General features: G+C 45.7%; 1 protein-coding gene across 1 annotated transcript; it reads right to left on the bottom strand.

The window, feature by feature from the left end:
• Positions 1-13,293: 13,293 nt before the first annotated feature.
• Positions 13,294-13,784, bottom strand: LOC145821746 (leucine-rich repeat receptor-like tyrosine-protein kinase PXC3). The gene is made up of 2 exons (XM_082918307.1): positions 13,403-13,784; positions 13,294-13,361 (listed from the first exon to the last, which is right to left on the bottom strand). Exons 1-2 carry the CDS (start codon positions 13,782-13,784, stop codon positions 13,294-13,296), a joined length of 450 nt encoding a protein of 149 aa, XP_082774433.1.
• Between the last annotated feature and the right edge of the window lie 2 nt (positions 13,785-13,786).

Here is a 13,786-nt window from a genome sequence, read left to right as displayed (position 1 = left end):
TATGGAGAATATTTGAAAGGATATTCCAAGGATTACACCTTTTTTTTATTCTATTTAAAGAGAAGGATCAACCCTAAACAATGTAGCCTCTCTTTTCTGTTTGCCTCCAGCCGCCAAGACCATCTAGCCTTTCTCTTTCTTTTATTATTATTTTGTTGCACAGCCGTTTCAGGTCTCTCTCTCTACACAGAGAGACCCAGCTCTTCTTTTCTTCTTCAAGCTGCTTTCCTTCTTCTTTTTCAAGCAGTTCTGCTTCGGGTTTGCTCACTAATGAATTTTTTTATTTTATTTGCAGGAGATCAAACTCCAAGGACCCATTTCGGCACACTTTCCCTCCAAACTGAGATCACCCAGCTTTCTTCTTCAACGTTCCTCAGCTGCCAAACCAAATCGTGACCAGCTTGCTTTGCAACTACTGAAGACCACCGATGTTAGTACGCCGGCCGTCGTCGCAATTTCCAGGCACCGTCTTCAGCCGTGATCTGGCCAACGCCGATCACGCCCGCCCTTTCAACGCGGCGTCGGTCTGCCCAACTACTCCGTCGCTTGCACACTGCCTGCTGCCTCCGACTTCGGATTGTCCGACACTGACCATACACGTCCGCCCATTCAACGTGACGTGTGTGGTCTTGCGTCGTCGCAATTTCCAGGCACCGTCTTCAGCCGTGATCTAGCCAACGCCGACCACGCCCGCCCTTTCAACGCGGCGTCGGTCTGCCCAACTACTCCGTCACTTGCACACCGCCTGCTGCCTCCGGCTTCGGATTGTCCGACACTGACCATACACGTCCGCCCACTCAACGCGACGTGTGTGGTCTTGCCTAGCACTGCACAGCTCGTGCCACCGCCGACCTACTGTCTTCAATTGTGATCTAGCCAATGCCGACCATGCCGCCCTTTCAACGCGGCATCGGTCATCGGCCCATCCTCTTTGTGTTGCTATTTCAGATTGCCGAAACCCATTCTTGAATATATATATATATATATATATATTTGTTGTTCATGAACTTGGGCTTGCACAAAAAAATATATGGGATTTGTCTTCTTCACTTCTGAAATAGTTAATGCCGATTCTAACTTTCCATTGACCCATCTTTATTTGGCTTTCACAGGTTTTGTGAACAAATTTCTAGAACCCTTGAAATTTGATGGCTTTTAAGTTTATGCACTTGGACATGTAAACAATTTGGGTTTTGCTACCTCTGTTTGTTTAGAGTCAAAGTCTTGTATAAACTGGGTCTTTAATATTGAATATTGTAATCTGAGAGAGAATGACCCACTTGAATCTTGTATGAGTTATTATTGTTGAGGAAGAACATATAACCACGTGAGTGTTGTTGCTAACTTTGCTTAAATGGGACGAATAAAATAATTATTGTTGTTGTCGATGAAACCCGAGAAAATAAACCTCTCATATTGTATATAAATCTTGTTATCGAATGATTGATATTGCCCCATTCCGATAATGCCTGAATCAGGATATGAAATTGATATTGCTCATCTCATTTGTCGGTTTTACTATTTCAGGCAAATAAATTCTTCATTGAGATCCACGACCTCGGGGCCCTTAGAACCCGCACTAATGAGAGCAAGGGTTGTTCCTCGGAAGTCCGAACAGAAGCAAGACTGTCCCTCGGGAGTCCGAAAGTAGCACACACCCTACTTTGGCAAGAAAGATTCCTCTGGAAGATAACCGAGTCTACCAAGCTTCCACCAACAGAAGTAAAGACAGTCTCTCAGAAGTCCGAGCAGAAGCAAGGCTGTCCCTCAGAAGTTCGAGCGAAAACAAGGCTGTCCTTTAGAAGTCCGAGCAGAAACGAGGCTGTCCCTCGGAAGTCTGAGTGGATGTGCACTTCTACTTCGGCAGCTAATGGAAGTAAAGGCTATCCCTCGGGAGTTCGAGTAAGAGTCCACTCTACTTTGAAAAGAAAGATCCTCGGAGCTCGTATTGATGAAATCAAGGGCTGTTCTTCGGACCCGCACTAATGAGAGCAAGAGTTGTCCCTCGGAAGGCTCTCCCTTAGAAGTCCGAGCAGAAACAAGGCTGTCTCTCGGAAGTCCGAGTGGATGCACACTTCTACTTCGGCAGCTAATGGAAGCAAAGGCTAATCCTCAAAGCTCGCACTGGCGGAAGCGAGATCTGTTCTTCGAAAGTCTGAGGCGGAGAACACACTCTACTTTAGCAAAAAAGATCCTTGGGGCTCGCATTGATGGAAGCGAGGTCTGTTCTTCGAAAGTCTGAGTGGGAGCACACACTCTACTTCAACAAGAAAGATCCTCGAAGCTCATGCTGATGGAAACAAGAGAGTGGGAGCACACACTCTACTTCAACAAGAAAGATCCTCGAAGCTCACGCTGATGGAAACAAGATCTGTTCTTCGAAAGTCTGAGTGGGAGCACACGCTCTACTTCAGCAAGAAAGATCCTTGAGACTCGCACTGATAGAAGCGAGGGTTGCTCTTCGGAAGTCCGAGTGGGAACACACACTCTGCTTCAATAACAAGAAAGACCCTCAAAGCTTAAATTGATGAAAGCAATAGCTGCTCTTCGGAGATCCGAGTGGGAGTATACTTCTACTTCGTCAAGAAAGGTCTCTTCAAGTTGGTAACCGAGTCTACTATTCCTCTTTCTTCTTCGAGGGGCAGTAAAAAATTGAAAACTGTTTCAAGCAACATAACACAATGAATATATACAATGTAGAGAAAATAACTTCTAATGGATATTCGTAATATGGAGGAAATAAATTTCTTCATAACATAAGAAAGATAGAACTTCTTGGACAATGTAGTAAATGCAAACTGTAAATGTCATAGATAGACTTCTTCCACGGAATGTTGAAATTTGCCCCTAGAGTTGCAAGATCATTTGGAAAGCTTTCACCAACTGCTCGGGTTGTGGCCATCATGCACCATCATAGCCATGTCTTTGGATCTTTCTGTACAGACTGATATCCACATCCTCGCAAGATTTTTCATGGATCTGTTGTAGTCGGAAACTTGCTTTTCGTTGGCCAACACACCAGGCTAGGAATCCGGTACCTTCTCGGAAATAAAGTTCACCTTGAATAATTATGAATTGGGCAAGCTTGGCCATAGTCAATTTTCCAACTTTGCTTCTGAGTTGTTCGAGGACTTCTCCTCTCCAGTCCTCCGGAAGGCCTTTGTCTTCAGGTATTATCGAAGGCTCTATTCTCTTCTTGATAATAATTGTCGCCTCCTCCTCTAGGATATCAACTCCTGCCCCTAATGTTGCGAGGGCATCTGAAAACTTGTTGTCGGAACGAGGCACATGCTCTATTTCAACCTTCTGAAATTTGTCAAGAAGCCTTTGGACTGTTGTTCGATATGTGGCCAAGGCATGCTCCTTTAAGACGAACTGTCTTGAAACTTGCTTCACTATCAACTTTGAGTCCCCCCGAATCCGAATCTTCTTGATACTGTGCTTCTCAGCTGTTATCAAGCCTAACATAAGAGCCTCATACTCGGCTTCATTATTCGAACAATGGAAATCTAGTTTATAAGATAAATAAAACTTTTCCCCACTTTTACTTGTAAGGACTATCCCGGTTCCTCTTTTACCTCCGGCTGTTGCTCCGTCAAAGCTCAATGTCCAAAAGCTTTCCTCGGAAGCCATAGCTGCATGCACCTCTCCTCTTAATTTTTCATTCACTGCTTCATAGTCACCACTTGGAAATTGAGCAAGGAGGTCAGCAAAGGCTTGGCTTTTGATCGCCTTGGGGGCTACACATGTGATCTCGAATTCACCCAGTGCTAACAACCATCTTGCCACCTTCCCGGTTAAAGCAGGCTTGCTGAGGAGGTATCGGATTGGATCACTTTTAGTAACAATCTGAATCTGATGTACTAAGAAGTAATGTCTGAGCTTTTGGACAGTGAATACCAAAGCTAAGCAATGTCTCTCTATCGGAGTATATCGGACTTCTGCTCCTCGAATCTTCCGGCTGATGTAATACACCGGGCGTTCTGCTCCGTCTACATCTTGAACCAATAATGCCCCTATGGACTTGGGGGTTGAAATTAAGTACAACATTAGAGGCATCCCGGGCTGCGGGGCTATCATGGTTTGAGGCGAGGTTAAGGCCACCTTGATTCTCTCGGAGGCCTTTTGGTGCTCTTGGTTCCACTCGAACTTGGCATCTCCTTTCAACAATGAACCGAAAGGGGCAGAGATCTCTGCCAGTGCTGGGATAAACCTCCGAATATAAGACACCTTCCCGAGGAACTTCTTTAACTCCTTCTGAGAATATGGGGGAGGCATTGTTTTGATAGACTTGACCTTGTCTTCATCTGCCTCGATACCATGCCTATATACAAGAAACCCGAGGAACTTCTCGGCCGTCACCCCGAAAGCACATTTGAGAAGATTCATCCTCATTTTGAATTTCTGGCACTTCTTTAATACATTCTCAAGGTCTCAGAGATGGTTCTCTTCTTTCTTGGATTTCACCACTAGATCATCAACATAATCTTCCACCTCATGATGGATCATGTCATGAAAGATTGCAGTCATAGCTCTTTGGTAAGTTGCCCCGGCATTCTTGAGTCCGAAAGGCGTGAATGTATAGAAGAAGTTTTTGAGAGGTGTTCTAAAAGCGATCTTTTCTGCGTCCTCTTCAGCTATCTTAATCTGATTGTATCCGCTGAATCCATTCATGAATGAGAACATCTGGTGTCCTGAGGTGGCATCCACGAGGGTGTCGATGTGAGAAAGAGAGAATTCATCATTCGGGCAAGATTTGTTCAAATCTCGAAAGTCTACACATACTCTGATTTGACCATTCTTCTTCTTTACTGGCACTATGTTTGCCAACCACGTGGGGTACTGTATTGGCCGGATGAAACCAGCATGTTGAAGTTTTTCAATCTCCTCCTTAATCTTCTCTTCGAGATCTAGATGATACTTTCGAGCAGCTTGCTTAATTGGCTTGGAGTTTGGGAACACATCAAGATAGTGGGAGACAAGGTCAGGATCTAGTCCGGGCATTTCCTTATATGACCAAGCAAACACATCTGAGTATCGGCTTATCAACTTTAACAACTGTTCCCGCTTCTCTGGGCTAAGGCTCGAACTTACGAATACCGGCCTCAGTGCATCTTGTCCATCACTTAGATCTATTTCAATAAGTTGTTCGGGCTGAGGCTTCGGCCCATCTTGCATACATTCTGGAGCCATTTCAGGCTTTATTACTATATCATTGTCAGGAGGCTCTTCTTTTGACTCGGAGTCGGTGACTGAAGAAATCGACTCCCCGCACCTTCATAAATAGTACACCATCTTGCCTCCTTCTCGAACTTTCATCACCTTCCGAGGAATAGGCGGACTTTCTGGTCTAGACATCGCCCGCTTACTTGATTCTGCCATCGGCTCCTTGTCATCTTTGATATCCTCCCAACGAGGAATTTTGACCCCTCGAGGCTTAGAGGTGGTGGGAACTTCTTCGACAGCCAGTTCGGTGAAGTAGATTGCATCAGAATAATGAGCTTCATGGATCTCGAAAGGCCTTTCTGTAGCCTGAATTGTTACCGTCTTCTTTCCCCATTTAGCCTTAACACACTGATGATAACTTGATGGTATAGCCTCATATCTATGCATCCAGGTCCTCCCTAGAATGATGTGATAATTTGCTTCAGAATCAATAATATGGAACTTGGTGGCCGAGCGAATCTCTCCGACGGCTAAATAAACTGTTACGCATCCGATAGTAACTCTCCTTTCTCCACTGAAGCCAGTGATGACTATCGGCTGCTTCACAATGCGTTCTTCAGAGATTCCGGCCTTTTCTAGAGTAGCGCGAGTCATAATGTTGATAGAGGCACCACTATCTAGAAAGGCCCTTTTGAACTCAACCCCGCTAATAAAAGCAGTCATATAAAGCGGGCGATTGTGAGAAAAAGGATACTTCCGATCAACCTCGGAGAAAGTAATGGCACTAGATTGCTCTTTTGCCTTCCTCCGGATAGATCCCTCAATCGACATGCATTCCTCATGGTGTGCCTCGGCTATATTAATGATAGACTTGGTGATTTCTGTTCTTGCTTCCTTGGAAAGTCCAAGCTGGTCAAAGAACTGCTTGAACTTTACACAGTCTTGCAAGGTTTTGGCATAGTGATCCGGATCTTTTTCCACTCTTGGAGGCTCGTAGTTAACCATCTCCTCGGTCTCTTCAAAATAAGATGCCACATAAACATGGTGTCCTTCTCTTCCGTAGTACTCTTCTCCTCCTTCTGGATCAAAGGGATCTTCGCCATGAGTCATAAATGTTCTGCCCTCTGGATCGAGAGCACTTCCATAGTAAACTTGCTTACCCTCTAGCTCAAGGATGTCGTCCAGATAACAATCATCGTCATCGAGATTGGCGATAGCCTCGATCATCGGGCCTTCATAAGCTATCATAGCAACATTCTTGCCCTTGTCTCGGTGTTGAGGATATGGTTGTTCTCGGATGTCTTGAGTCCCTTGCTTTTTGAACCTTAATTCGTCTGCCTCGACTTTATCTCTGAAGATTTTCCTGAGAGTCCAACACTTCTCGGTCGGATGTTTCAATGTACGATGGTAGACACAGAATTCAGGGCTCTCACGGTCTTTTTTTGATGGCATTTCTTCAACATAAGGCAATTTTAGCTCTCCGTCAGCCACCCATTCCTTAACTAGAGCTTTCACTTCCTCGATTCCACATGGATAAGAAACATTCCCCTTTTCACCATTATATTGCTTTCTCTTCTGGCCTCTATGACCTCCTCCTTGTGAATTTCAGGTATCTGGGGCAGAGGCAGCAGCAACAATAGGTCCACAAGACGATTTGAAACTAGTCTTGTAACTGGCCTTAAATTCGGACTCCTGAGCCTGAGGAATGCTAATGTTTCGAGCTGCTTCTATTAATGCCGAGAAGGTGGGTAGCTTGTGATTAACTAGAAACATTTTGTACCTGCTCAATGCCCCTTCTAGACAGATTTGAACCAGATAACTCTCCTCAACTGCTTCATGACAATCTACGGCCTTGTCCTGAAACCTTTTGACGTAGTCAAGGATGTCTTCACTTTCTTGTTGCTTCTCTTTACACAATGTAAGTGTGGTCACCTTCTCCGCCACTTGAAAGAACTTGGAGTGGAATTTGTTAACCATTTCCTCCCAACTTCGGACAGAGTTTGGGGCCAAATTAACATACCAACTATATGCTCGGTCGGTGAGGGACTTAGAGAATTCTCTCAGTCGGAGGACGTGGTTTGAACCATGAATACCCAGAGTCTCGATGAATCGCACAACATGTTCTCGGGCATTTCCTTGTTTGCCGTCGAACTTGATGAACTTCGGCACTGTATACCCCTCAGGGTATGGATAGCTTAGCATCTCAATAGGGTAAGGCGGCTTGCCGTCTGGATCAGGCAAAGAGGGTAAGGTCCTCTTACCCCGTTCGAGATCGAACATAGCCTGCACATCGGCGAGAGTGAGAAACTGCTGAGGGAGAGAGTTTGATGGTGGTATTCCCGGGACTTGGCTTATGGACCCGAAGACTGAGCTAGGGGCGGCTTGGCCATTCTGGTGCTGCGAAATCATCATTGGTGAAGTCCGAAGCCGATACTGGAAATTTAGGCTGAAATCAGAGAGGCTTTAGAGACTGTAATCAACAAGACTGGGCTAGGCTTGGCAGGACCACACACGTTGCGTTGAGTGGGCGAACGTGCGTGGTCGGCGTCGGACAAGTTAAAGCCGGAAGCAACGCTGGTACCACAAAAGAGTCAGCAACCACATACGTTGCGTTGAGAGGGCGAACGTGTGTGGTCTGCGTTGGGACCGTTGAAGCCAACAGTGGTCGGAGTTGCAGCAAAGAGAGGTCAGTAGCAGCTTGGGTCACGACATCTGCAGTAGTCGGGGCTGTGACAGGTTGGCGACGCACTCAGAGTTGCAGCAGTCGGTGCCTAGAATTGCAGCAGTCGGTAGTGAGCAAACCGCGAAGCAGAGCCCCTTGAAGAAGACGAACTCTGAATCTGTCTCTGTTAGAGAGAGTGGGCTGAGAATGGGTTTGACAGAAAGGGTTTTAAGCTTGTATTTACAAATCTAATACAGTGAAGGGAATGGAATTAGTTGAGAGGAAGACCAAGGCTCACCAAAAATGAAGGTCCAAAAATGGGTTTCAGAGCAGGTCGGTGGAGGCGCGAGCAGCATGCGTAGGGCCAGCACAGGCAAGACCGCAAACGTGAGACGCATACACCTAAGGCCGACGCCGAGCTAAGCAGTGCTAGGCAGGCCCACACACACGTCGCGTTGAAAGGGCGACGTGCATAGTCGGCGTTGGACGATCAAGTCCGAAAGCGGCATTGGACGATCGAGTTCGGATGCAGTGATGGTGTCGTAGAGGAGTTGGTGACCACACACGATGCGTTGAACGGGCGACGTGTGTGGTGGGTACCGGAACAACAGTCAAGGCTGGCGGAGAGGTCGCAACGGAGAGGCCGACAGTGGGTTGGCGATGAACAACGTACAACCTGAAAAATTTCGATAGTGAAGTAAGGAAGATGAAGCACAAAAAAAAATAAAAAAATAAATAGAAAAGATGTCGTGGATGCAAGGAGTTGGTGTCGGCCTCTGTTATTGCAGAAAGAGAGCCTCTCTGAAAATGTTGAAATCTGGGTTTGTCTTGGAGAGAGAGAGTCAGCTTCGTAATGGCAGCACTTGGAGTAGCCACAGCTAATGTGCAGGAGTCGGTGGCCTTCAGTACTCACAAAACAAGCTAGGCAAGGTGGCCTTTGGGTTTGGCAGCCGCGGGCTCCGATTGAAGAAGAATAAAGCTGGGCCAGTTTTGAGGAAGAAGAAAGAAGCTTGATCCCTCTGTTTAGTGAGAGAGAGTGCCGAAATGGCTGTGCGAGAAAATAAAAGAGAGGCTGCATTGATTAGGGTTACTATCCTTTTCTTTAAATAGAATAAAAAAAAGGGGTGTGATGGAATATCCTCTCAAATATTCTACACACACACATATATATATATATATATAACAGCCCAAGCAATTACGGGTTTTAAATTTGAAGAAAGAAGAACAGTGGGTTTGGATGATTGGACTCCACAAAATAAATTTTATTTATTTTTTTGCTGAGTACATTTCAAAAAGTGAGCTCACATTTGCAAAAAAGGAAAAAAATGGTGGATTTTGTCTTTAGCTTCCATATATATGTATATATAAATAAAGAACTTGATTGATTTTAGTGGTTTCAAATATTTGAGAAAGAAAAAAAAATGTATGTAGCCGTTATCTCTTCAAGAAAAATGGGTGTTTTATTTATTTTATGTTTTCACATGTTGTAAAAACAAATCAGTTGCATCAAAAAAAAAAAAAGTTACTCATTTATTTATTTATTTTAATGTTATTTATCGATTTTATCTGTAAATTACGGTGAATCCTCAGCTTTATCTTTAGACTCTGTCAAAACTAAACATTCCCGAAGACATAATATGAAGCATGGCTGACAAGGTGAAATTATGCATGTCCGAGAAAATGACAATTTCTCATACACGCAAGGGGCAAATGTAAGACGAGCTAATTTAAGCCCACTAAATTAATTAGGCCCAATAGTCCAAGATTGGTGGGTCCGAATTTATCGCACGTCCAAGATTGGTGGGCTCGGATTTATCGCCATCAAACGGGCTGAATCACTCTAAGCCTCGAAGGGGTTCGGATCCACGAACTTAGAGACTTAGAGACTTACTCAGGCCCGGACTCGAAAGGGTATTGAACAAGCCTAGAGATCCGAGGCACTCGGACTCGAAAGGATTCGGACCTACGAATTTAGAGATCCGAAGCACTTGGCTTCGAACGGATTCAGATGCAATCTAGAAGCCGCTCCGTTAACGAGTCCCAGAACACTTGCGGGCTCGGAGCTTTCCGGGATCTACGCACCAGAACCATGGGCGTAATGGAGTTCGAACAAAGGACCCGATCCCGAGGACGGTGAGTGGAGATAAATTCACTCTTCGGTTAAACTAGCCTATACCCGGGTCGAGGTGGCACGACCCCGGGGGGTCCATGAGACTCGGCAATATTTTGCGGCAGGACGTCCTCTGGGACTACCCCTGACCCTTTGGGATGATTGGGGATCATTGGTTAGGTGTGGCTAAGAAGAAGGGTTCGCCGAGGGACTGATCTCCTCTTCGGGGTTTTCTCATCCTCGGAGAGGTCACCTCCTCAGACAAGGTGGTTAGAGAGAATATCCCCCATGTGCCTTGCACATGGGCTCCATCCTACATCATGAGGTGCCTATAAATAGCACCCACCCATAGCTCTACAATGGATGGATTTTTGGAGATTTTTAACTCTTGGGAAAGAACTAATTTCCCCTTTCCATTATCAACCTTGAGAGTGAAAGTGGGAGATCCATGGGAGAGCCTTGCCATTATTCTCTCTCTAGCCATTTTGCCTTCTTCTTCACCCAATCTCTTATCTTCATCATCTCCTTTCTTTTGTGTTCTTGAGTTGAGACCATTGAAGAATCTAAGCCTCTCATCATCTTCTAGAGAATTCGAAGTTGTTCTTCAAGGATCTTCGAAGATCTTCGAATTTTCTAACTCTTTTCTTGAACCCTCTCCTACATTTTGGCGACTCTGCTGGGGAGGCGGATTGGTTAATGGTCTCAATGAGATCTGGAATCCACACAACTCCAACAAGGATGGCGGGAGAAGATGAAGTTCACCAACAAGGATCCTCTAATGGTGGTGATGACAGAACCATGGCTCCAGATCAACCACTTTTGCTTGAAGCCATTCAAGGACTTCAAAATACTCAGTAGGAGATTCTTACCACTCTTCAGAATCTCACTCACACCATGTTGGTGATGAGTTCTAACTTTGCACCGGCGCCAAACGGAAATCAAACTGGTGGTGGAGTTATTCCCGCCGGAGCGCAAAATCAAATCCAAGGAGAAGTAAGCCCCAATCAGCCTATGGCTCATGGCAACACGGCCACAGTAACACATGCTCAAACCACAGTAGGAGGCAGCAGTTTGCCCATGCCCGGGCTCCATGGCGTGCCAAGCCAAGATCCAATGGTGACTAGGGGAGTTTCTGGTGTAATGAATGGCGCTCCGGCGACTGTTGGTGTCCAGGAAAACATAAGGAGCATGATGGCGCAAAAGGGAGCTCTACCCGTACCTAATCTTGTTACGCCACCAGTAAATGTTACCCAAGCACCAAGCGGGCCTCCTTTGGTGCCGACAACAAATCTGCAAGCACAACCCGATATAGCGGCACCGTGCGGTGGACTCTACGGGCCTCAATTCAATATCCCATCACCAACTGGCTTATCTATAGGCGCTGATGGCCAGTATCGTCAAATGTCCTCACCAATGATGATTTCGCAGCACCAGAATGGCCAAGCCGTCCCTAGCTCAGGCTTCGGGTCCATAAGCCAAGTCCCGGGAATACCACCATCAAACTCTCTCCCTCAGCAGTTTCTCACTCTCGCCGATGTGCAAGCTATGTTCGATCTCGAACGGGGCAAGAGGACCTTACCCTCTTTGCCTGATCCAGACGTCAAGCCGCCTTACCCTATTGAGATGCTGAGCTATCCATACCCTGAGGGGTATACAGTGCCGAAGTTCATCAAGTTCGACGGCAAACAAGGAAATGCCCGAGAACATGTTGTGCGATTCATCGAGACTCTGGGTATTCATGGTTCAAACCACGTCCTCCGACTGAGAGAATTCTCTAAGTCCCTCACCGACCGAGCATATAGTTGGTATGTTAATTTGGCCGCAAACTCTGTCTGAAGTTGGGAGGAAATGGTTAACAAATTCCACTCCAAGTTCTTTTAAGTGGCGGAGAAGGTGACCACACTTACATTGTGTAAAGAGAAGCAACAAGAAAGTGAAGACATCCTTGACTACGTCAAAAGGTTTCAGGACAAGGCCGTAGATTGTCATGAAGTAGTTGAGGAGAGTTATCTGGTTCAAATCTGTCTAGAAGGGGCATTGAGCAGGTACAAAATGTTTCTAGTTAATCACAAGCTACCCACCTTCTTGGCATTAATAGAAGCAGCTCGAAACATTAGCATTCCTCAGGCTCAGGAGTCCGAATTTAAGGCCAGTTACAAGACTAGTTTCAAATCGTCTCGTGGACCTATTGTTGCTGCTGCCTCTGCCCCAAATACCCGAAATTCACAAGGAGGAGGTCATAGAGGCCAGAAGAGAAAGCAATATAATGGTGAAAAGGGGAATGTTTCTTATCCATGTGGAATCAAGAAAAGAGTTAGAAAATTAGAAGATCTTCGAAGATCCTTGAAGAACAACTTCGAATTCTCTAGAAGATGATGAGAGGCTTAGATTCTTCAATGGTCTCAACTCAAGAACACAAAAGAAAGGAGATGATGAAGATAAGAGATTGGGTGAAGAAGAAGGCAAAATGGCTAGAGAGAGAATAATGGCAAGGCTCTCCCATGGATCTCCCACTTTCACTCTCAAGGTTGATAATGGAAAGGGGAAATTAGTTCTTTCCCAAGAGTTAAAAAATCTCCAAAATCCATCCCTTGTAAAGCTATGGGTGGGTGCTATTTATAGGCACCTCATGATGTAGGATGGAGCCCATGTACAAGGCACATGGGGGATATTCTCTCTAACCACCTTGTCCGAGGAGGTGACCTCTCCGAGGAGGTGACTTCTCCGAGGATGAGAAAACCCCGAAGAGGAGATCAATCCCTCGGCGAACCCTTCTTCTTAGCCACACCTAACCAATGATCCCCAATCATCCCAAAGGGTCAGGGGCAGTCCCAGAGGACGTCCTGCCGCAAAATATTGCCGAGTCTCATGGACCCCCCGGGGTCGTGCCACCTCGACCCGGGTATAGGCTAGTTTAACTGAAGAGTGAATTTGTCTCCACTCACCGTCCTCGGGATCGGGTCCTTTGTTCGAACTCCATTACGCCCATGGTTCTGGTGCGTAGATCCCGGAAAGCTCCGAGCCCGCAAGTGTTCTGGGACTCATTAACGGAGCGACTTCTAGATTGCGTCTGAATCCGTTCGAAGCCAAGTGTTTCGGACCTCTAGGTTCGTGGATCCGAACCCTTTCGAGTCCGAGTGCCTCGGATCTCTAGGCTTTCTTAATATCCTTTCGAGTCTGGACCTGAGTAAGTCTCTAGGTTCGTGGATCCGAACCCTTTCAAGGCTTAGAGCGATTCAATCCATTTGATGGCGATAAATCTGAGCCCACCGACTCTTGGACTTGCGATAAATTCGGGCCCACTAATCTTGGGCTATTGGGCCTAAATAATTTAGTGGGCTCAAATTAGCCCCTCTTACAACAAGTAACAAAAAGGCTCCCAACACAATAAGTTCAAAATTTGATCAATGACAACAATATTTACTGCATATTGAACTAAAGACGGTTAAAAAAGAGCAGATTACCTGGAGGGATGTACCCAACTGAACCAGCTACAGCAGAGATTGTCCCCATGGTTTTTGAAGGCTTGATCACCTTACCAAGATCAAAATCTCCAATCAGAGGCTTCGAAAGTGATTCCATTAGGATACTTTTCGTTGAAAGATGGAGGAGAATTATGGGTCCAGTCGATGTGGAGCACCCATGTAGGAAAGCCAGACCTCTAGCAACTCCGACAGCTATACTGTAACGCTCTTCCCATTTCAGAACATTATCACAACTTGTGTGAAGAAGGTCAAAGAGAGTTCCATGTTGAGGATTTTCGTAAACGACACATGCGCTACGAGCTGTTAAAGTATAAGCTAGAGGGATCATGATATTTGAATTGCTTAGCTTACCTAAAACCATTA

This window comes from Camellia sinensis, chromosome 3 (genome assembly GCF_055761805.1).
Source record: "Camellia sinensis isolate YWXY chromosome 3, ASM5576180v1, whole genome shotgun sequence".
NCBI lineage: Eukaryota > Viridiplantae > Streptophyta > Magnoliopsida > Ericales > Theaceae > Camellia > Camellia sinensis.
The sequence above is the reverse complement of the archived record's forward strand: the minus strand, read 5'-3'. Positions and strand labels throughout refer to the sequence as shown.